This window comes from Oikopleura dioica, chromosome PAR (genome assembly GCF_907165135.1).
Source record: "Oikopleura dioica chromosome PAR, OKI2018_I68_1.0, whole genome shotgun sequence".
In the NCBI taxonomy this organism is placed as follows: domain Eukaryota; kingdom Metazoa; phylum Chordata; class Appendicularia; order Copelata; family Oikopleuridae; genus Oikopleura; species Oikopleura dioica.
In genome coordinates this window covers 7,218,522-7,242,006 of record NC_137293.1, presented here as the reverse complement: position 1 = coordinate 7,242,006, position 23,485 = coordinate 7,218,522, and the positions used below count along the sequence as shown (strand labels likewise).

Genomic DNA, 23,485 nt, shown 5'->3' with positions numbered 1-23,485 from the left:
CGATACGAGTCGATGCTCTCGCCCTTTACGGTTACAGTCTTTCGAGTAAGGATGCTTCGAACTGATGGCGTAGCAGGGCTCGCGTGCGCTATAAATTCATGCCTCCGAGTCTAGAGTTCAAACAATCTTCAAAATGAATCTGGTCAAGTTCTTTCTCATGGTAAGCTGCTGCACTGCTTTTGGATCATGGCGCCAACGAAGGTCAGAAAAAAGGAATCAAATGCGTGTCAATTCCATCAGGAAAATGGCAATTTCTGGCAAGAAAACCTCTTCAATCGCAAAACTCAACACGGAAGATGCTCAAAGGTTCAATCAAAGACGCCGAGTCACGCGACACTTCTCTCTACTGCAATAATATTTCATTCACTGGCTATTTTACTTGTTGTCTGTATATCTACCGTATAATTTATTACTCACAGTTAAAAAAATAAACCATGATATAATCAATAGTATCTTCGCAAGTTTTTCAAACAAGGAATGATCGACAATTGGGATCTGTGCACATTTTGAATGGACGAGAGTCGGGAGTGATCATAACTTCGGATGTAACAGTGAAGTCGCTTCTGTTGTCGGGGCCGGGAAACGAGACTGAATTTTAAACAGGCAGGCAATGAAGTAATTAATTCGTCTGCTAGTAATTTTCTTGCGCAATCTACGTGACAATGCCTATAACGAGGAGAAGCCATTCTCAATATTATCTATTCCGCATCTGCTGGTTCCTAATACGGAGATGTCTTAGTACCTTGAATCATTGCAGCTCTGTATCCTTCAGAAGCTCGCGGAATTTCCAGAATGTACTCGTTGTTACCCGCGTGTCGCACCATTGATGTTTTCCATTTGGCACCTGAGAACATGAACGGGTAAATCGGGTTCGATTCGTCTTTGAGAAGGCTCTCATGAATCAGTTTTTGCTTTTCCTGAGAGTCGTTTTGCTGTTCCCAGTCCACAAAATCAGGGTCCAAAGATATCATTCGGAAATCCCGTCTTTAAGGACTTCAGAAATCTTTATTCTTTATCATATATTCGAACTTTTTATGGTGAAATTTTCCTTGTAGCATTTTTTGATTCTGCGTAGAATCCAACAACAGAAGTTGGAGTCACATCCGTGGTGAGTTTGACAACGGAATTTCCATTTTCTCGTACAAAGCGTTCCCAGGTCACCTTCGGCTGTCTGTAATTCTTCATTGTTTGAAGATAAAGGGCTCTTATCGCTTGTGTACTGAAAATAATTGTTAGTAATTCAACTGCTTATAATTTGATAAATAATTACAATTTACAAGGATAATTTAAAATCTAACATGTTTCATAACATAACAAAGCAATTTGCTTTTCTTTCAACCTGTCCGAGCTATATACAGTAAAATTCATCTCAAGCCGTTACTTACCTATCCGGGCTTGACATAACTTGAAGAAGACCCTGGCGTGTGGTATGTTCTGTATTTGGTAAAAGGCGCAGATATTTATTGTCACCCTAAGAGAATATTAACGATATCAAATCGTCAATAAATTAACTTACCACCAGCTTGTCAAAGTATTCGTAAGAATCGTCTGGTGCAAAAAATTCATCTCCGGTCGCAGTAATGACCAAAATCGGCATCGTAAGACGGTCAGCGTAGGAGATAGGGTCGATGTCATCTTGTAGCATTGCGAAGGCAGGATCGTATATATAATCTTAAAGAAAGAAGTTTGATGATCAGATAAAAAATAAACGATGGATTATAGATAGACTTCGAAATAGTACCTGTTAGATTCTCAGACCAATAAGGCTCGAGTGCGAAACTCCACGCCCCAAGATTCTTATACCAATTAATAAACTGCTGCTGCATATTTAAGCAATCGAGCACCGCCGGAGTCGCACATTTAACTCGCTTGTCGACGGATGCAATCAACCAAGTCGTCCATCCTCGCTTAGAACCGCCACCAACGCAGAATTTATCAATTTTTCCAACACTCTCGCCGTGTGCGAAATCAGCCTTGACTTCTTCATAAATTTCATCGACAGCATCCATCGCCAATCGAGCTGCTTTGGTCATCGGAATGTGAACCAGCCATTCTGGATTATGTTCTGGCTCTTCAACGAATTTCCGCCAGCCGAATGCAATTATATCATCTTCAGTTCGTCCCTTGGGGAATTCTTCGCTTCGTGGATCATCTTCAAAAAACAGTGGCTGGTTCGGAACTTGTCGGACGCATGCGACGATCGTCTTCGTTGTTCGCGCTCGGTGCATCATTTGATCAGCCATTTTGTACGCCTCTGAAGTGATTGCGCCGTTTTTCTTGTTTGAGGCCCAGTGAACGTACAGAAATCCAGAGCCATGAAGGTCTGGGTCGTATTCGTCTTTCTTTAGAGTTAGATTCTTCGTTTTCGTAAAAGATTATGCAAGATTTGATAATAGTTGTAGATAGATTCTTGGCCGGATCCGGACAATTTTTCCCTGCCGTCTAGTCTGTTTTTAGGAGGAATATTTCTAACTCTTGTCTGGAATCGCCACGACCAGTTCATGCCACCAGAGATTCCGATTTACTTCAGCCTCCGTTAGCCAGTACTGGCTAGTCATGTTGACGATATAAGTAGTTCCACCAAGGGCGGATTTGTTCGTTTCCAAAATCTCCCAAGAGTATCCTTCGTTGTGCGCCCATACGTAATCATCCAAGTTTGAGCATTTGTGCGAATCACAATCATATCTATAGGGCGATTCTAGACCTCGCTGAAGCTTTTCCATAGAGATAACTGTTTCCACTGCTTCCTGGACGTCGGTAGAAGGGGCATCATTTTCAGTCTGAAAGACGCGGTTATAAAACCAATTGAAAAATTTGAAAACCAAACCTTGTTCGGAACGAAAATGGAAACGCTGATGAGAGTACTTATTGCGACAACAGCAGAACCAGCAGCGATAAGTCGCGTCCATTTTGAACGAAAGGGAACTGCTCTCTCAGAATTCTCTTCCATTTTGGTACTTGTTTTTGTTGGCAAACGGGGCCGCCGCCATAGCAAATACAAATATCTTATGGCCAGATTTGATCATTATTATGAAAACTGCTCTGCAAAAGTTTTTAATCATAAGTTTTTTTTAAGAAAGACGTGGTTCTTTTGACAAAGTTTGTTCTATCCGAAACCTCGGTGGAATCGCGCCAGACAGTTCAGAACGATTCGAACTTCGGCAAAAGCAGACCGGAGCCAGATAAAAATAAAATGACTATTATTACTTTGACCTTATTAAAGAGTCGATGGCGTTATTTATGTGGTAAATTAGGCTTCAAATCTTGCCTAAGCACTTTCTTTCTGCTTTTACGGTTTGAGAGTGATCGCCTGTTCTGATGCGGGGGCTTTCAATGCCATAAAGTAGCTGTGTTGAAAATAAAATGTACCCTATATTTGCCCTATCGTCGAGTTCAAAAAAAAAGGAAATAGGAGAAAGTCATCTCGTAGCGGCGGCAAAAGGAATGTGCCCGCGAGCAATGTTTAGTCTGGCTTGGGGGGCGCGGGAATTATCGTAAGTTTTGAAAAGACGCTGACCATTGTCTAAACAATTTGAAATTGAAAGGAATGCGAGTCTAGGCGAGCTTGGAGTCCTCAAGGATCGATTCCTTGCCTACTAAAGTCAACTGCGTGTGAATAACCATCGACAATATCGAAACAAATCATCTTGTCTTTTATTTCCCTATGAGTCGGACTCAGCTGACCATGACTTTTTGGACCAACATCTTGAGTACACAGAACTCTCGTAAAATTCCCAAGCCATTAATTATTAACCCGTAAGCACACGTAAAAATGGGAGCGTATCTGTAAATTATCATAAAATTTGAATTTGACAAAAAGAGACAAAATGTGCCTGGGAGACTGCATCAAAAAGCATATCTGGAGAATTCTAGCGATCATCTTCATGTGCAGCACCATCGCCTTGTCCATCGGATGGGGGGTCTCTGACCCCTGCACAACAACAACCCAAGCTCCTCCCCAAGGCGGAGGAAGAGCTCAAAGATCCGTCGCACAGATTGAAAATCTCGAAGACTACGTCGTAAATCCCAAAATCATCCCTCCAAGCGAACAAATGAACTAAAAATCGACAAAAGAGGATATTTCTGTAAGCTTTGATTTCTTACTAGTAGTATGACGATGATTATTCTGATAATATACTGTAACCAACTCAAATGATCCGACCTCAGTTATTTATTCTTAGCAAGTTCGAGCATGAGCAGGAGTAGCATGCAAGTGTTAGTGGTAGTGGTAGTGTCGATCATTTTCTCATTGGAAAAGTGATAGAAAAAAAGAGTGAAAATGTGTCTCCGTGATGTGATCAAAAAGCATTTTTGGCGAATCGCTGCAATTTTCTTCCTAGTGACGACGATTGGCCTTGGAATCGGTTGGTTGCTGGATAGTAGGAACTGCAATCCTACTGATCCTCTTACTAGCCAGTTCATGCTGCCCGAGCAGGAGCAAATTGAAAAAGAATTGGTAGAGATCAACCCAAAATTTGCTGCATTGAAATAAATAAAAAAATTGAAAACGTAAAAAAGTGATTTTAGAAAAAAGTTTAATGAAATAAAATCTTGCTGGGTGGTCGACAAAGGGGCTGTAAAGTAATTAGGATGATGAGTGTTTTATTTTTTTTGGTGAACAGCCGGGGTGCGGCGGCGGTGCGGCGGTGATTGCGTGGATGGATCGGACGCTGGACAGAAAGAGGAAATCGGATGTTGACATCGTGAGCTTGATGACTGGCGCTGTTTGAAGATTTTTTTACGATTCGTGATTGTGAAAGGTTCGTTGATTCAAGCCCATCGAAAGGCCAGCGTCATCAAACCAGCTCTGTTCCCAGCAGAGAGAGAGAGACCGCGGGCCAGGAGATATCCGCCGCATTTATTCGCCTCTTCAATTCTGAATTCTTCAAAAGCGCCCAGATTCAATCTGGCAATGAGAGAGTTGAAATAAAAGCTCGACAGAGATATTATTGAATTCTTTATTAGCGACAATCTTGAATGGCGACTCTTGAAATTCAATAACATTTTGGCTTTTGTTAGAGAGAGCGTTTTTAATTGAGTGTTTTACAAAAAAATCAAATTTCTTAAAATAAAATCGAGAATTTTGAAAAGTCTAACAAACAAATGAAATTTGTGATTTACAACATTCAACATTCAAATTGTCCTCCTCTTTGTTTTCTTTTGATTTTATTTCCAGAGATGCACAGTTGAACGAGCACGAGCGTGTTCCTTTGTTGTCCCCAAGTAGGAGACGTGCCGATTTCCGGCAACAAGCGCCATCTTGTGGTGCTCCAACTCGTCAATGCCTTTGTCGAGCTCAAAGACAACGAGTTGAGACACGCTTTGTTCCTTTATTTCAACCACTACTTTACCAAAATCGAGAGAAACCAGCTACCATTTCGCCACACAACTACACTTTCAAGAGGAGTGTACCCTCAATTCACTATTTTTTCTTTTTCAAAAGAGCTTGTATCTTGATTTTATCACGTGTTTGTGACTATCTGAATGCTGTGTTAGTGATTTTTGACTCTAACGTGTGATATTCCCCGCCGTGTGCCAGAGATAAAACCCGGTCCAGAGTTTCAGAAAGTCCAAAATTGAAATTGAACAGAAAAAAAGGATCTTATATTCAGAGCTGAAGTAAAAAATGGAAGTTATCAAGAGAAAAATCACAGCGCTGAAAGACGAACTCGAAATCAAGGAGGATGAAATCGTTACTCTCAGAGCACAACTAGACAAGGCGAATATTGAGACAGAAAAGGCAGAAAACGAAGCTGCCAGCCAAAACAGACGGGTAAGATCTGAGCTCGGTAACCTGTGTGAAAAACCTGAGTCAGGTTCTAAAGAGCCTGACCAAAGCGGCTTTGCTAGTATAAAAAAATTGATTAAAATGGCTTCGTTTATAAAAAGCCGCAACGCGGCTTTTCATTTTGGCTCTTTAGAACCTGACTCAGGTTTTCTATTCAGGTTGCCGAGCCTAGGGTAAGATTCTTCCTTTGAAAAAAGTGATTTATTCGCCGCACTTTGTAAAGATTTAACGAGGATGGATTTAAAATGCCAGCCAGGCATCGCTATTTATCGGTTGTATTAGCGAGTTTATTCTGACAAGCAAATTAAGGTTCAACTCCTCGAGGACAATCTTGATCGACTTGAGGAGAACTGCGCTCGGCTAACTGCCGACTTGGAGAGAACCGAAACTGAGAGGGATGAAGCTACACGAAGACTTACATCGCTCGAGAACGCAGAAGCCCTTACTGCTGAAAAATGCGACGATCAGGTGAATCATCCATTTTTTATTACTTTCCTTATTAAATTTCCCAGGAAATCTCGCTGAAAAGAGCAGTCTTGGAGGCAGAAAACGCGGTCCGTGAACGAGAAGATCTCGAAAGACGCGTCAAAGTCCTGGAAGCCGAGCTTGAGCAAGCTGAAGATCGAGCTGATACCTTCTGCCAGCAGTTTAAAAACGCCGAATCGGAAAATACGCAACTCACTTCTTGTAAGTTTCGGGTGCTCTGAATGATGATTGATTGCCGTTTTCAGCTTTGAAAGCGTTCCAGGCGGCTGATGATCAAGCTGCTGAAAAAGAAGCTCAATTGGAAGACCAAGTCGCGAAATTCTCCTCTGTGAATAAAGAAAACGAGCGTACAATTGAAGAGCTTGTCGCCAAAGTAAACGGACTTCAGGTGCGAATTCCTTTTTCAAAATTTTTTTTTTCAACAACGACTTTTTTCTAGCGACAACTTGATGACTCCGAAGACACAATTGAAAAGCTCAAAGCTGAACGAGACGAAGCCGAGCGTAATCTTGAACAAACGATGAAGGAGCTCGGAGAGATTGCATGAATAACCTTTTTAAATAGTCAAATAAACTTTACCACTTTCCCAGTTTTAGCTTTTCTTTCCTGTTTGATGCGAATGCTTTGTTTGGACAATTGTGAATTGGAAAAATGAGACTTGTTGATTTTAAATTCCGAATTTTTTATTCGATTCAAAATGGTTCAAAAGTTGGGTTGCAGTTGAATAATTTGAACAGAAGAAAGTACAGCACAATTTGAAGCACACAGAATTGAAGTCAAGGAAGAGTAAAAGGAAAAAGTATGATCGTGAAAGAGTATTTTTTTTTCTTAATTGTGGGAGTGCTGTCCCGGTGATAATTAATCAAAGCAAGGCTCGAGCACCTCAATTTTATTAACCCTCAGCGCTTGAAGCAGCTAGAACGGGTTTAATCAAGAGCATCGAATTTGTTACCTTGCTGTGAAAATTATCAATGATTTGATAAATTGGACCTTTTCCCGGCCAAGGGATTGGTCTTTTCGTGATATTTTTTTTTTTGTTTTTCGAAGTTTTTTTTGGCTTTCACGATCAATTAAATAGGTAAAAGAAAACACAGTTAATAAACTGCACAGCTAAAAAAGGTATTTTTTTAAACAATGCTTACGACAGCGGTGGATCCTTCATCACCGACAGTAAGTCTGTATCGTCCAGCGTCATCAGTAGAGACGGCCAAGACAGTAAGGGTGGTAGAAGAAAGAGTGGTTTCTACAGTAACTCGTCCACCTTCGTCTCCATCGGCAAGAGGCTGTCCGTTTCGGGTCCATTCGATTTTACCGGGAGAGCCAGTGAAAGTGGTAGAAAGACTGAGAACGGTATCAGCGGCGACTTCGAGCTGAGCAGGGAGGGATTCCAAAGTGACTTCGTTGGCAATCTTCACGGGGGAGGTAACTCGCTGGACCTTGGCAGCGTTGGCGGCGTAGTCGGCGATTCGGTCCTCGAGAAGCTCATAGGAAGTTGTAGTAGATCCGGAAAGTCCAACCAAGTGGCAGGCGTAGTGTCCAGCATCAGCAGCAGTGACTCCATCGATGGTGTAAGTGTACTGTCCAGCAGAGGCGGTAGCGTTTGCAGAAGAAAGTTGCCGGTCGTTCTTGTACCAGACAACAGACTTGACAGCGTGTTCATCCATGACAGAGCAGTCGAGTTTGACGGAGCCGTTCAGCTGAATCTGTCCGTGCAGTTCGGAGATGACCATTGGCTTGCCTTTTCGGCTCGATCGGCTAGTTCGGGAACCAGTAGAAGGAGTTGGGGAAGCAACAGCAGCTCGGGATCGGGCTCGGCCTTGGACGTTCAACTGGAAGTAGGCGGTTTCTTCTCCCTTGAGGGATTGGATGGTGACGGCGTATTCTCCGGCATCGATGACCGAAGCATTTCGGATCTCAAGGACTTGCTGGTTTCTGATAGATCGGATGTTGAACTTGTCAGAATCTCGAAGATTGGCGCCCATTCGCTGCCACATTGTTCTTGGCATTGGGCTGCCATCAACGTTGGCGGTGAATCGAGCAGTCTCTCCATCAGCAACAGTCTGGTCTCGTGGAGCAGAGAGGAAATATGGCTCACCAGGGAGTTTTCGAGCACCGGCGACGGCCTGAGTGGACTTTCGGTAAGGCTCTCGCATTGACCATTCGTCCATCTTCATCGAGCTCATTTTGGTGCCATCGCTCAATCCTCGCTGGCTCTTGGTAGATCCGTATTCTCCGATCTCAAGGGTGGCGTAGTCAGAAGACTCGCCAGCAGTGTTGAAAGCTCGGGCTTGGTAAGTTCCGGCATCATCAGCATTGCAGTTGTGGATGGTGAGGGTGAGAACACCGGCGAGATCTTCGATCTGGTACTTGCCACCGTTGGTGAGAGTAGTTCCGTTGTGAGACCAGGTGATCTGAGGTCGGGGCTTGCCAACAACGGAGCACATGAATTTGGTCTTAGATCCAGCGGGAACGACGTGGCTCTTCAATCGGATTTGGAAAGTAGGAGCAGTCTCGATTGTGGGAACATCAAAAGAGGAAGCGGCGGATGATTTTGCTTGCTTCTTGTACTTTGAAGATGTGAATTCGAGGGTTTCTTCTCCAACGTCTTCTTCGAAGTGACCATGTCGGCCAGGAGCAGTGAAGATGGAGGAGCCAGAGTCTCGTCGGCGTCGTCGTCGAACTGGTCTAGCTTCTTCTTCATCAGAATCTTCATAATCCTGGTAAAGTCGTCGCTGTGGCTGGAGAAGCTCGTGAGTCTCGAAATCCGCTTGACCAAGAGGTTTCTTGTTGATCAAGTATTCAGCAGCTCGGGTCTTTCTTGCTGGGGGTCGAAGAGTCTCGAGATAAGCTTCATCAGCATCAGCAGTTGGAACGTATCTTGGTCGAGGGGCGACTTCAGCAGGTTGAGCTCGGCCGCGACCCTTCTTAGCGTCGAATTCCATCTGTTCTCGCATTCCAGCGTATTTCCAGGAGCCAGATTTGATGTTAGCGAGGGCTTCATCCTCAGAATCAGATCCAATGTGAATCTTCTTTCGCTCAGCTCGATCTGGAATAAGAACCTTTCGTCGTGCTTCGAGTTCAGAGAGAGGAGTTCCCATATCCATCTGTTTCTTAGGAACCTTGACAGATTTGAGCTCAAACTCTTCATCATCTTCGCCGTAGAGTTCCTTTCGGATCTGAGATCGGTTCTTGAACTTCTTGCGTCGGAGTTCTTCTCGCTCAACTTCTTCGTCGTGGAGGATCTCCTTGGCTCTGACTTCGTTCATGTACTCGTCGCATGGCTTGAGAACGAGCTCGTCATCAAGTTCTGGTCGGTAGTAGGTGATGTAAGTCTGGTTTGGATCAATCTTAGCATCCTTGATGGCCTTGCTATCAGAGTCGCCAAGAATAGTCTCAAGAGTTCGGTATCGATCAGAAGATGTGTTCAAGTCAGCCTTGACTCGCTTGACGGGAACAAGTCCCTCAGTGTCGGGCAGAAGAACTTGCTTGATGTGTTTCTGTCGTCGTGGCTCGACCTTGGTGCCCTGGAGAGCGGGATCGATGAGCTCGTTAGCCTTCTTAGAAGATCTGTACCATTTCATGTCAGAAAGTGGCTCGTACTGAGTGATGTTCTTGTCAATTCGAGCGACAGTAGGATCGACTTCTCGAGATTCTGGAATCTTGTATGGCATCTTCATTGGTGGAGCTCGGACCTTCTGGAGTTTGACATCTTCAAGTGGATCAACTTCCTCATCGACACCTTCCATCTTCAAAGATCGGGCGGCAGCCTCAGCATCAGCAAGAGCAAGCTTAGCTCGTTCGTTCATTGGAACTGGAGTAGCATCGCCAGCAATGAGTCGAGCAAGTTTAGCTCGCTTGGACTCAGCAATGAGGTCAGCGTTCTCTCGTGGAGCCTTTTTTCGCTCGTATTTGATAGGCTTGACAGTGAGCTGAGCCTGGCAAGAAGAGGTACCAGCAGAGTTGGTAGCAGTGACCTTGTAGAGACCGGTATCATCGCTGAAGGTGTTGTAGCAGATGAGGTAGCAGTCGTGGTTGCTTTCCCAGACGATCTGGTGGTGTTGAGTAGGAGTGATTTCCTTGCCGTCCTTCTCCCAGACAAGAGTTGGTCGAGGGAATCCAGTGACTCGAACGTCGAATCGAGCAGATTGGTTCTCTTCGACTTCCATGTTGGAAAGAAGTCGTCGGAACATAGGTCGGACGGTGATGTCTGCCTTGGCAGCCTTAGGTTTGACGGTCAAAGTAGCCTTAGACCAATCTTCGCCATATGGATTGACAGCTTGAACGCTGTACTCGCCAGTAAAGTCGGCATCGCATCGCTTGAGAGTCATCGAGTAGAGACCCTTATCAGAAGTGCAATCGTATTGAGTATCATCCTCGCCGAAGCTGAGTTTCTGGCCATCCTTGAACCAAGTAATGGCTGGATCGGGGTGGACGGTGCAAGTGACAGAGAAAGTGACATTTTCTCCCTCGGTAATCGTCCTGTTGTAGAGAGGAAGAGTGAACTCTGGGGGTCGTCGGAGAGCCTTGACTTCTCGGCCACCGAGTCCCTTGCTCTTCTTGTGCTTCATGTACAAGGATCGACGAGTTCGAGTCCAAGTGCGGTCAGATCGTCGCTCAACGCAGACTTCAAGCTGATTGAAGGTAGCACCAAAGCCGTTCTCAACACGGACCTTGTACGTTCCCTCATCTCGCTCCTTGACGCCGATAATGTAAAGAGAAGCACCCTTAGCAGCAGAGAATTCCGCCTCGTACTTGTCGTTGTTCTTGATCTCGTTGCCTTCATCGTCGACGGTGAAGCCAGTATCGAGGGCGATGTTGTTGTGGTACCAGGTGATCTTCTCGTTGCCAGTTGCGTTTTCGATTCGGCAGATAAGCTTGGGAGTGGAACCTTCCTTGGCCATGACATGGTGCATAGCTCTGAGTTTTGGAGACATTTCCCATGGTGCGATTCGGACCTTGGAAATGGTGTGGCCTCGGTGTGACTTGAGAGCACCTCCATTTGCCCATCGAGCAATGCCGATAAGAGACTCGGTCTCGTCACCCTTTCGCGTAGCACCGTAAACAGCTCGATGAGGAATGGTGTTGATTGGCTTCTGTCGCTGGATGATAAGATCTCGGCTCAACTCGCGGTGAAGTGGCTGCAAGAATGGATGCTGAATAGCATCGACTGCGGTCATTCGAGCCTTTCGGTCTCGCTGAAGACATCGGTCGATGAAGTCGAGGCAGTCATCGGTGATCTGAGTGAACTCGTTGCAGTTCAAGTCGAAAGAACCTTCAATGACGTTGTTTCGAACAACTTCACCGTTTTCACCGCCGAATGGAAGCTTGCCAGAAACCATGAAGTAAACAATAGCACCAAGGGACCAGATATCAGTTCCAAAGTGGACAGTTTCGTTGGTGACAACTTCAGGGGCGACAAAGTCGGGGGTCTTGTAAGCAAGTCGAACGGTCTCGCCTGGCTGGCAGATTCGAGACTGACCAAAGTCCATCAATTTGAGCTGGTTGACCTTTCGAGTGCAGAAGATAACATTAGTTGGCTTCAAGTCGAGGTAAGCGATCTTGAGAGAGTGGATGAAGGCCAATGCTTCGCACATCTGTTTGACGATACCAATGCACTTCTGTTCGTTGAGATCGAATCGAGTATCAGAAAGCTTCTCGAAGAGGTTTGGTCCAGAAAGGAACTCGGTAAGCATGACGATTTCGTTTCGCATGTCGCAGACTTGGTGAAGCTGGAGGATCTTGGGATGCTGAAGTTTTCGCATGATATCAATTTCACGTCGGACGTGAACTCGGTCAGCACCATCGACCTTCATGAACTTAGCGACGAAAGCCTTATCGGTGAGAATCTCCTTGGCTCGGTGGCAGACACCGAAAGTACCTCGGCCGATCTCTTCGCAAATGTGGAAGCTATCATGGATGCTATCAGAAGTGATGCTGGCAACGTATGGCTTGAACTTGTCGAGAGGATCAACCCAGTCGTCGTAGTTGCTGGCGATGATTCGGTCTTCTTTAGTTGTGATCGTCTCAGACTGCTCAGAAGGCTTGGAAGCGCCAATTTCGTTGAGAGCAATAACTCGGAAGGTGTATCGAGTTCGGCCAGAAAGGTTGATGACGGTGTAATGCTGAGCTCGAGTAGAAGAGACCTGAGTCCATCTGTTGGAAGAAGCAGGGCACATCTCGATCGAGTATTTCTGAAGCATAAGGCCGCCATTGTCTCGTGGTTCGTCCCAGCTGAGGTAGCAAGAATCTCGAGTGATCTCAGAAACCTTCATGTTAGTTGGTGGCTGAGGAACATCGACAACAAGGAGTTCGACGGAAACGGAGTCGTTGGCGAATCGGTTCTTGGCCTGGACAACGTAGAATCCAGAGTCCTTTCGATCAGCATCGTTGATGGTCAAAGTGGTGAAAGAAGGAGTAGTGTGGATGTTGTGTCGAGTGTCGTTGAAGATGAGGTTGCCCTGGATAGACCATGTGATGTCTGGAAGAGGGAAGCCTTCGACAGGGATCTTGATCTGCACAACTTCGTGTCGTCGACATCGAGTAGCTTCGTACATCATGTGTCGTGGGACCTTGAGCTTGGCAGGAACCTGGACAGAAACCTTGGCGTGCATGTGAACAGCGCCGTGTGGGTTAACACCTCGGACAGAGTATTCAGTCTCGTCGTCGTTATCACAGTCCATGATAGTCAAGCTGAAGTAGTTGCCTCGTCCTTCTCGAATGTCGTACTTGTAAGAAGGAGTGATTTCCTTGCCACTTCTGTACCACTTGATGATTGGCTTTGGAGTACCAGAAATCTTAGTCTGGATGGTCAAGTTCTGACCAGGCTTGGCAACGTAGTCACGGAGAGGCTCGACGATCTTTGGTGCCATTGGAGTAACGGCAGAGTCGACCTTGACTGGCTGAGATGGCTCAGAAGGTTTAGAGAAGCCAGCTTCGTTTTCAGCCAAAACTCGGAATTCGTAGAACTGTCCTTCAACGAGGCCGCTGACCTTGTGAGTTGTGTATTTGATGAAGTCAGTTTCGTTGGAGCATCGGACCCACTGTCCTCGTCGTCGTTCTCGTCGCTCAATGTGGTAGTATTTGACCTTGTTACCGCCATCGTTCTTGGGCGCCTTCCAGCTGATCATGGCAACTTCGCCCTTGGCATTGCTGCAGACGACAGAAGTTGGTGGATCAGGCTTATTGAATGGTGGAGAAGCAATGACTGGTTCTTCAATCTCAGTGTAACCAGAAACACCAATCAAGTTGCGAGCACAAACTCGGAATCGGTAAGCGTGTCCTTCAGTAAGACCTTCAACAATGTACTCAGTGTTGAGAGTGGAGGAAGTGACAAGCTGCCAGACTCCCTGTGGTTCAGCTGGCTTGGCTGGTTCGACTGGCTCAGCAGCTTCTTCGCCTTCAACTGGCTCTGGAGCCGCAACTGGTTCAGGTTTCTTAGCTTCAGCTTCGGCCTTAGCGGCAGTGATGTCCTTCTTCTCAAGGATGTAGTTGGTAATGGCGCTTCCACCATTGTCAGCGGGAGCTTCCCAACCAACCTTGATAGTGGTGTAATTGGAAGAAACAAATTCGAGCTTCTTGGGTGCAGTTGGGCCCTTCTGGATTTCAACATTGACAGCGTATTTGTTCTTGCCGTGCTTGTTGCTGAGCTCAACAGTGTATCGTCCCTGATGAGCCTGTCGATCACAGTCGGGGATCAACAAGTAAGTGTACTTGTCAGTGGACTCAACAGCCATGTTCTTGAAGTTGAATCGCTCACCATTTCGCATCCAGAGAACCTGAGGTTCAGGTCGACCAACATATGGAAGAGTAATGTTGATTGATGTACCCTGTCGGAACTGAACGTTCTCTCGGAACTTGTAGGTAGGATCGATCTTTGGCTCAGACTCGACAGAAAGTTTGGCGCAGATTTCTTCTCGGCCAAACTGGTTTCGAGCGGCGCAGTAGAAGTTTCCTTCATCCTCGTACTGGGCGTTCTTGACGATCATAATCTGTTTCTCGCCATCAGTATCGAACTTGTACTTCTTGCCGGAAGCAAGCTTTTCATTGAACTTGTACCATTCAATGTCAGCAGCAGGCTTTGCGGAAATCTTGCACTCGAAGACAGCATCGTTGCCAAAGACAACAGCCTGGTCAGCCATTGCTTCAAGGACTTCTGGAGGATCACCAACAGCCTTCTTAGTCGAGGCAATACCCTCCATGATCTTTGGTCGAGATTTGCCGACAGAGTTGACAGCGCAGACTCGGAATTCGTAGTCAGTACCTTCATCAAGACCGCCAACTTGGACGATCTTGTCGGGCTGAGGCTCTTCGCAAGTCTGTTTCCAGGTGTGGTAGCCATACATTCGGTACTCAACAGTGTATCCTTCAATTGGCTTGCCACCATCACTTTCGGGCTTGTTGAAGGCGATAGTGATGGAGTCCTTAGTTCGGTGCTGGACTTCAATCTCTTCAGGAGAAGAAGGAACTTCGAATGGAAGCTTGCAGCAGATCTCTTCGGTTGGCTCAGAAACGTCAGACTCGCCGACGGCGTTGACAGCGCAGATTCTGAACTGGTAGCTGGCATTCTCAACCAAACCGCTGACGACAAAGTTGAGGTTTGGAGTGTGCACCTTGTTGCATCTGAACCAGTGATCGGATCCAGCTTCTCGTCGCTCAACGTGATAACCAAGGATTCGGCTTCCACCGTCGTCCATTGACTTAGCCCAGCTAAGACCAATAGAGTGTCGAGTAACCTCATTAATTTCAATATGATGAGGCTCAGTTGGTGGGAAGAGAGGATTCTTTGGAATAACTGGGTCTTCAGATTCAAGAGGAAGAGAAAGTCCGAAAAAGTTCTCGGCGTAGACCTTGAAGGAATATTCAACTCCTTCTTGGAGACCAGTGACGGTGTGGCTGGTTGATCGGAGCTTCTTATCACAAGTGATAGTTCGCTGTCGACCAATGCATCTGTATTCGATGACGTAGTTGCTGATTGGGCTTCCTCCATCGTTGAGAGTTGGCTTCCAGATAAGCTTGACAGAGTTCTGAGTCTTGTCACCAAACTGGAGTGGACCTTCAGGAGCATCGGGTCGGCCAATAACATTGACTGGGATGACAACATCGTCTTCGCCGTAGTTGTTGGAAAGAGTACACTTGTAAGTGCCACTGTCAGCAAGTCGTTCAACGTCTCGGATAACGAGTTCAGTATGATCGCTGTGCTTAGCAATCATAGCTCGCTTCTCAATATCCTTGCATCCTTCCTTGCTCCATTGAATGTTAGGAAGAGGCTTAGACTTGAACCAGACGCAGAGGGAGATCATACCGCCCTTCTTGGTGACATAGGTCTCGTCGAAGTGGTCGTGGTTGAGAATGATTGGTGGACCAGTAAGATCCATGATCTTGATTGGAACTTCAATCTCAAGAGGTTCACCTTCACCGCCAGCGTTGACTGGAACGATTCGAGCACGGAACTCATCACCTTCTGGCAAGTTCATGCAAACATATTCGCAGATTCGAATAGGTCGGCTGTTGACCTTTCGCCACCAATCATCACCAGTTCGGAATTCGATGAAGTATCCAGTGACCTTGGCACCGCCGTGGAAGGATGGTTCAACCCAGGCAAAGCTGCAAGAAGTGGAGGTCATGTCAGTGACAGAGAAGTCGAGGCAAGGTCCAGGTGGGCTGATTGGATCCTGGCACTTGATAGCATCGGTCTGCTTACCAGGCTTAGATTCGCCCTTGCTGTTGACGGCTCGGACTCGGTGGAAGTATTCCATACCTTCGATCAAGTTGGTGGAGACAAACTTGGTGGCCTGGATCATCTGAGGAGTAGCTCGGATCCATCGCTGTCCCTGAGCTTGCTTTCGTTCAACAATGTAACCGATGATGTCAGTTCCACCGTCATTGATGGGCTGGTTCCAGGTAAGAGTGATGGAGTCCTTGTTGACAGACAAAACTTCTGGAGTAGATGGTGGACCAGGTAGCTGGAATCGAGATTTGATAAGAACTTCCTCCGACATGACACCCTTGCCAACGCCGAATCTGTTCTGAGCGCAAACTCGGAACATGTATTCAGTGTTTTCAGTCAAGTTGTTGACCTTGATGGTATTTCGGGTCTGAGTGCCAGAAACAAGTCCCCAAATTGGCCGGTGAACTTCTCGTCGCTCGACAACATAGTTGCTAAGGGCAGCGCCACCATCGTAAGCGGGCAGTTGCCAAGTGAGGACGCAAGAAGTGGCTTCAACATCGGAAACAACAAGGTCAGTTGGCTCAGTTGGTGGAGCAAGAACAAGAAGCTGAAGCTTGGTAGTGCAAGTTCCAGACTCGTTTTCGAGTAAAAGCTTGTAAACACCGACATCGCCATAGTTAGAATCTCGGATCTCAAGAACAGCATGAGTCTTGGTGTTCTGCACGAGTCGCTTGTCGGCGATTTCCATGATCTTCTGGTCCATCTCGTTCATCCAGGTGATCTTTGGCAAAGGTTTACCGAAGATTGGAATAGCGATCTCAATTGGTCGGCCCTGGACAACGTGGAGAATCTTCTGTGGGCATTCAGAAAGATCGACGGATGGTTCTTCTCGTGGTTCCTTGATGCAAACAGAGGAGACAAGGTCTCGAGGATCAGAGAAGCCGCAGTCGTTAAGAGCTCGAACTCGGAAGTAGTAGTCGCTGCCAGTGTTGAGACCGACAACTTGTCCCTTGCAGTGCTTTGTCTTGCACATGACAGAGTATTCACGTCGCTCAGTTCCCTTTTCTTGGGCTTCAACAACGTAACCCTTGACTCGAGATCCACCAGATTGCTCTGGAGCTTGCCATTTGAGAGAAATGGAATCGTCGGTGACTTGGACAACCTGGATGTTCATTGGTGGAGTTGGCACTTCAGCAGCAAGAACAGTTTCTTCGGATTCTCGTCCTTCGCCATTGCCGAATTCGTTGACAGCAACAACTCGGAACTGGTAAAGAGTTCCCTCTTCAAGGCCAGTAACTCGGGCATAAAGTCGCTCGCACTTAGAAATAGCAGTTTGCCAGGATCTTCGGCCAGCTTCTCGCTTTTCGATGATGTAGTTTCGGATCTTTGAGCATCCATCAAGCTGTGGAGGTTCCCAGCTGATAACGCAGGAGTCTCGGTTCACATCCTTAATCACAAGTGGTCCAACTGGACCAGGAGTATCTTGGACCTTGACGTTGATGTTGTACTCACGAGTAGCAGCAGGATTCTCAGCAATGACAGTGTATCGACCAGAATCGTATCGATCAGCTCGTTCGATTTCAAGGTAAGCCTTTCCATCGTTGCAGTCGATGTAAGCTCGAGTGGCCAAGTTCTCACCAGCAGGTTCCTTCTTCCACATCATAAATGGAGTAGGTCGGCCCTTGGCAAGAACCTTGAGGACGATTGGTCGACCAGCTCGGATGAGCATGTTCTTCTGAATAGAAGCATCAACTTCGAACTCGGGCGCTTCGATGATATCTCGGCATCGGATTGGAGAGCTGAGCTGAGCAAACTTGTCGGAGACACCAACAGCGTTGACAGCAAAAACTCGGATTTGATGTTCCTTATTTGCTTCAAGACCAGTGATGTTATGGGAATTTCCAACAATGTACTTGGAAATGTGAGTTCGGTCCCATTCGAGTTCGACTTCATCCTCAGACTCATCAGGAAGTCGGTCATCGCCTTCAGCAATGATAGCCTTCTCTTTATCAGGCATCTGAGCAACTTCAACGACGTAGCCAAGGATCGGGCTTCCGCCATCGTAAAGTGGAGTGTTCCATCGGCACATAAGAGAGGTCTTGGTCATATCGACGACTCGTGGGTTGGATGGAGCAGCTGGAGAGAAAGTTGGGTCCAAAACCTTGGCGAACTGAGACTCATCAGAGAAGTATGAAAGACCGGCAGAGTTTTCAGCGGAAATTCGGAACTGGTGCTCAGATCCCTTTGAGAGACCAGTGACTCGATAGTGAAGTTCAGTAATCTGAACTCGCTTGTTCACTCGAATCCACTTTTGTCCACCCTTTTCTCGTCGCTCGACAGCGTAGTTGAAGATATCAGATCCACCATCTTCTTCTGGTCGAGTCCACTGAATAGTGACGGAATCCTTCGTCGTGGTGAGAACAGCAGGCTTTCCAGGCATACCAGGAACAGTGAAAGTATCCTTGGTAACAATTGGAGAAGACTCCAATGGTGGAGAGATGCCGTACTCGTTGACAGCAAAGACTCGGACAATGTACTCTGAGCCCTTGATGAGCTTCTTAACTGTAGTAGTCATGAGCTCGCAGTGATCATCGGTAGGAACCCAGCTGATTCGAGAAGTTTCACGTCGCTCGACGATGTAGTGAGTGACCTTGGAGCCACCATCGTTGGCAGGGAGACCCCAGTTGATGACGAACTTGGTACCCATAACTCGGCTGAAGTTGATTGGGCCCTTTGGCTTGTCTGGTCGATCGAGGCACTTGAGATTGACATATTCTCGGACTTCGCCGCACTGGTTTCGGCAAACGATCTCGTACTTGGCGGTGTCTTCCTTGGAGCAGTCCTTGATATTGAGAGTAGCGTTCTTGTGATCTCGTTCCATAACAGCTCGGTCACCAGCTTCGATTTCTTGGCCGTTTCTGTACCAGAAGACCTTTGGTCGTGGTCGACCAAGGACTTGGCATTCGAGGCTGACGTTGTTGCCAGCTCGGACGGTGAAGCAATCAGTGAGAAGAGCAGCATCGAGCTGAATGGTTGGTGGTTCCATCTTTTCTTCGCACTTGACAGGCTCAGTTGGCTCAGTTGGATGGCCAACAGTGCCCATTGTGTTCTTCGCAATAACTCGGAAGACGTAAGTATCAGAAGGAGTAAGACCAGAAACGGTGTACTCGCAGGTGGTGATGTTGTTGTAGTTACATCGGAGCCATCGGCCATCTGGAATATGTCGTCGCTCAACAACGTACTGGGAGATCTTTGAGCCGCCATCCATAGTTGGTGGTTGCCAAGCAAGGATAACAGAGTTGCTCATCATGTCAACAATGCTGAGATTGTTAGGAGCGCTAACTTCAGCTCGAACAGTGCATGCGCGAGAAGGCTCAGATGGTCGACCAATACCGGCATCGTTTTCAGCTCGAACTCGGAACTGGTACTCAAGACCTTCGATAAGGTTGTGGCACCAAGCTTCAGTTGCCTTGATGGAAGACTGGGTGTTTTCCTTCTGCCAGACGATAGAGTTGATTTCTTTCTTTTCAACCCAGTAGCCAGTGATTTTCTTTCCGCCATCGTTGACCGGCTGGTTCCACTCGATCTTGACGGAATCCTTGGTGATCTGGAGGACCTCAGGAGTAGATGGGTTGTGAGGAGCAACGAATGCGTATTCGGCTCGGCATGGATCAGAAACAATAGCGTCACCAAAGCCGAATCGGTTTTCAGCTCGAACTCGGAACTGGTACTCAGTGTATCGGACAAGCTTTCGGACCTTGAAGTAGCTTCGGGTTGTGCAGCTTGTAAGTTGAGTCCAAGTAGTTCGGCCGTACTCGCGGTATTCAATCGAGTAACCGTTGATTTCAGCACCGCCCTTCTCTTCAGGAAGTCCCCAGTTGACGGTCATACCATCAGCAGAGACATCAGTGAAAGTGATTGGTCCAGAAACTGGTCCAGGAACGTCGAAGATGTTAACGTAGAACTTGTTCTCAACGATTCCATTGCAATTTTCAAGTCGGATGTAATAAGTGTCAGAATCCTTCTTCTCAGTAGAGCTGATTCGAAGAGTAGCAACCTTATCAGTGATAGTAATAAGATATTTGCCTTCAGAGAAGAGCTTTCGCTCCTTATTCTCGCCCTTGAAGAAGGTGATCTTTGGCTTAGGAGAGCCAATGAATGGAATTTCGATGATTGCGTTCTGTTCAGCTCGGATTGTGAGAGTCTTGTTGTACAGTCGCTTGAGATCAGCTTCGGGAGCAATGGCTTCATCTTCACAGACAACCGATGGGAAAGCGTCTCGCTCTGGACCAACACCAGATTCGTTGATAGCTCGAACTCGAACAAGGTACTCGCAGCCCTTAGTGAGACCAGAGACAGTGTACTCGTAGATGGATCCTCGGACCTTGGCGACTTCAACCCAGAAGTCAAGGCCGTCAGGCTTCTTTTCACCCTTCTTGTGCGATTCGATGAGGTAATAAGAGATTCGAGAACCTCCGTTGGACATTGGAGCAGTCCATCGAATGCTGATAGAGCTGGAAGTGACGTTGGTAACAGACGCTTTGTCTGGAGAAGATGGAAGTTCGGTCATAATGACAGATCGAGAAAGCTCGTGTGGCTCACCAATACCGAATTCGTTTTCGGCGAGAACTCGGAAGCACCAGTTGCTTCCTGGCTCGAGGTCACTGACGGTGTAAGCAGGTCGCTGGCAGTTTCTAGTAACAGTCTGCCAAGATCGTCGAGAAACTTCTCGCTTCTGGACAACATAAGACTTGACGAAAGCACCGCCGTCGATGGTTGGTGGAAGCCACTGAAGAGAGCAGGATTCTCGAGTGACCTTGGTCACCTGAATCTCTGAGCAAGCGCCTGGGGTGTCGAGAATCTTGATGTTCAAGTTGAGCTCCTTCATACCAGCACCAGATTCGAGAGTGATGGTGTATTTTCCAGAGTCGTTTCGCTCAGTTGATGGAATAGTCAATTCAGAGTTCCAGTCAGTAGTTCGGATCTCAGCTCGGTCTTCAAGATCACAGTTAGGCTTGGACCAAGTGACTGTAGGAAGAGGTCGACCGTAGTACTGGAGAGAAACATGAAGAGGCTTGCCAGCTCGAACGATGTAGTTGGATCTGAAGTCGGCGCCAATGACGAAATCGGGCTTCTCTAGTCGATCAACAGCAGTAACGCGGCCGGTCATTTGGACATGGTGGCCTTCGCCAGCGACGTTGACAGCAGCAACACGGACAAGGTACTCCTGACCAGGAGTGAGACCAGGAATGATCCAGTTGCAAGCCTTGACGGCTTCAATGTTCATTCGGGCAAATTCAACTTCTTCTTCTGCTTCTTCAGCCTCAGCCTGCTGCTCCTTGTCAATTGATGGTGGCTGGAGCTGCTTGGTGTAGACATTGTATCCAGTAACAGCAGAACCGCCATCGAAAGTTGGTGGGGACCAGGCAATAGCGACGGTTGTTCGAGTAGTATCGATGACTCGGACAACGCCAGGAACGCCAGGAGTGTTGACTGGCTCTCGGCACTCGATCAATGGACCGGCATCAGAAGACTCACCAGGACCAGCGTTGTTTTCAGCAGTAACTCGGAACTCATACCAGTTACCTTCAGTGAGGTTGGTGATTTTGTATCTGAGCTCAGAAACAAGGTCTTTAGAGCATCGGACCCATCGGAGAGATCGCTTTTCTCGTCGTTCAACGTGGTAACCCTTGATGTCATTGCCACCATCAGACTGAGGTCGAGCCCACATAATGGTGATTGAGTCCTTAGACGAGTTAGCTCGAGTAGGAGCACCAGATTTGCCAGGAACGTTGAACTGGTAGCGGGCGATGATTGGATCGGAGTGAAGTGGAGTACCAATGCCAAACTTGTTGATACCGAAGACTCGGAACTGATATTCGTGGTTCTTGAGCAATCGAATGACGGTCAAATTGCAGCAGCTAACATTGGCATCAACGATGTTCCAGGTAGTTCGAGAAGTCTCACGTCGTTCAACAAGGAACTTCTCAACTGCTGCTCCTCCATCATCCTGTGGCATTTCCCACCAGAGAGTCATCTTTTCGCCAGAGACGGAAGTGAATTTAATGGGGCCCTTTGGTGCACCAGGTCGATCCTGAACTCGGACATCGATATCATAAGATCGAAGAGCGCAAGGATTCTTGGCGAAGAGCTCATATTTGCCGCTGTCCTGTCGTCGAGCTTCCTTGATGGTCAAGGTATGGTTACCCTTGTTGTCGGATTCAATATCCATGTTGGGCGAAGGAATGAGCTCGGCATCGTCTCTAGTCCACCAGACTCGTGGAGTAGGCTTACCAACAACCTGAGCCTTGAGAACAATGGTCTTGCCTGATCGAGTGAAAACACCATCCAAAAGTTCTCGATCGAAGAGAATCTGAGGCTGGATGAATTCATCGTGGGGAACAACCTTGTTAGTTGGCTGAGATGGTCGAGACATGGTTCCAAGAGCGTTTCGAGCAGTGATTCGGAACTCGTACTCTTCTCCAGGAGTAAGAGCAGTAACAGTGTATTCGCACTCGGTGATAGAGGCGAAGTTAGCTCTGTACCATCGGTTGTCAAGACCAGATCGCTTCTCAACGTTGTAGGAGGTAATGTTGGCACCGCCGTTGAATTTTGGTTCCTTCCATCGAAGAGAGACCGAGTCTCGGTTGATGTCGACAACTTCGAGATCCTGAGGCTCAGAAACCTGATCAAAGGCTCGCTGGAATTTGGATGGATCGGAGACAGCAGAGAAGCCGACCTTGTTCTCGGCGTAGACTCGGAACTGGTACTCAAGACCTTCAAGAAGACCGGTGACCTTGTGTTCAGGATCCTTGATTGGTCGAGTGTTAACCTTAGTCCAGAGAATCGCGTTTCGTTCTCGCTTCTCAAGGTAGTAGCCAAGGAGTTCAGTTCCACCGTTAGACTGAGGTGCATTCCAGATCATAGTCATGGTAGTAGCAGCAACATCGTAGAACTCGGGAGTGCTTGGTGGAGTGGGTCGTCGGTACTTCGATCGTGGAGTGACTGGAACGGATTCGAGCCATGGACCAACACCGTACTTGTTCTCGGCGGCGATTCGGAAAACGTATTCCTGCTTTTCTTCGAGTTTCTTGACTCGGAACTGAGATCGAGAGCAAGAAGCAGTAACCATCTTGAACTTGTCCATGGTAGAGATCTTCTGCTCAATGACGTAGCCAGTGATTTCGGATCCACCAGTATCTTCTGGGATTTCCCAATCAAGATGAACCTCAGTAGCATCAACGTCGATGAATTCAATTGGACCGTGAACCTTGCCAGGAACACCAAAGACGTTCAAAATGAAGGAAGATTCAACCATGCCAGCCTTTGAGTCAAGCTTGCAGTAGTACTGACCAGCGTGTGCTTTGGTTACTTCGCCCCACATAAGGGTAACCTGGTCCTTGCCATATTCGATGTTGATTCCGTCATCGCGCTTGATGGGGATTCGGTCCTTGGTCCACGCCATGGTTGGTCTGGGTTTACCAGTGACTGGCAAGTCAAGTCGAATCTGAGCACCGACTCGGCAGTTGACCTGTCGGCCAATG

At 47.1% G+C, this 23,485-nt stretch overlaps 5 protein-coding genes across 5 annotated transcripts in view; 1 reads left to right on the top strand and 4 right to left on the bottom strand.

Moving 5' to 3' along the window:
* Positions 1 to 379: 379 nt before the first annotated feature.
* LOC145703212 (uncharacterized) lies at positions 380 to 990 on the bottom strand. Its single transcript, XM_081780538.1, has 2 exons — positions 743 to 990; positions 380 to 588 (listed from the first exon to the last, which is right to left on the bottom strand). Exons 1-2 carry the CDS (start codon positions 969 to 971, stop codon positions 467 to 469), a joined length of 351 nt encoding a protein of 116 aa, XP_081636664.1. The 5' UTR covers positions 972 to 990; the 3' UTR covers positions 380 to 466.
* Positions 991 to 1,017: 27 nt separating this feature from the next.
* On the bottom strand, positions 1,018 to 2,334 carry LOC145703211 (autocrine proliferation repressor protein A-like). The gene is made up of 4 exons (XM_081780537.1): positions 1,742 to 2,334; positions 1,517 to 1,671; positions 1,386 to 1,471; positions 1,018 to 1,219 (listed from the first exon to the last, which is right to left on the bottom strand). Exons 1-4 carry the CDS (start codon positions 2,241 to 2,243, stop codon positions 1,033 to 1,035), a joined length of 930 nt encoding a protein of 309 aa, XP_081636663.1. The 5' UTR covers positions 2,244 to 2,334; the 3' UTR covers positions 1,018 to 1,032.
* Positions 2,335 to 2,468: 134 nt separating this feature from the next.
* Positions 2,469 to 3,127, bottom strand: LOC145701559 (uncharacterized). The gene is made up of 2 exons (XM_081778772.1): positions 2,828 to 3,127; positions 2,469 to 2,780 (listed from the first exon to the last, which is right to left on the bottom strand). The coding sequence occupies exons 1-2, from the start codon at positions 2,948 to 2,950 to the stop codon at positions 2,469 to 2,471; spliced, it is 435 nt and encodes a 144-aa protein (XP_081634898.1). The 5' UTR covers positions 2,951 to 3,127.
* Positions 3,128 to 5,575: 2,448 nt separating this feature from the next.
* Positions 5,576 to 6,863, top strand: LOC145704128 (uncharacterized). The gene is made up of 5 exons (XM_081781567.1): positions 5,576 to 5,773; positions 6,098 to 6,256; positions 6,301 to 6,475; positions 6,520 to 6,662; positions 6,714 to 6,863. The coding sequence occupies exons 1-5, from the start codon at positions 5,627 to 5,629 to the stop codon at positions 6,819 to 6,821; spliced, it is 732 nt and encodes a 243-aa protein (XP_081637693.1). The 5' UTR covers positions 5,576 to 5,626; the 3' UTR covers positions 6,822 to 6,863.
* Positions 6,864 to 7,401: 538 nt separating this feature from the next.
* LOC145701557 (titin-like) overlaps positions 7,402 to 23,485 on the bottom strand; it is a 33,134-nt gene continuing 17,050 nt past the window's right edge. The window contains exon 4 of the mRNA XM_081778771.1: positions 7,402 to 23,472. Coding sequence (XP_081634897.1) covers positions 7,402 to 23,472 — 16,071 coding nt within the window. The remainder of the gene's footprint in view (positions 23,473 to 23,485) is intronic.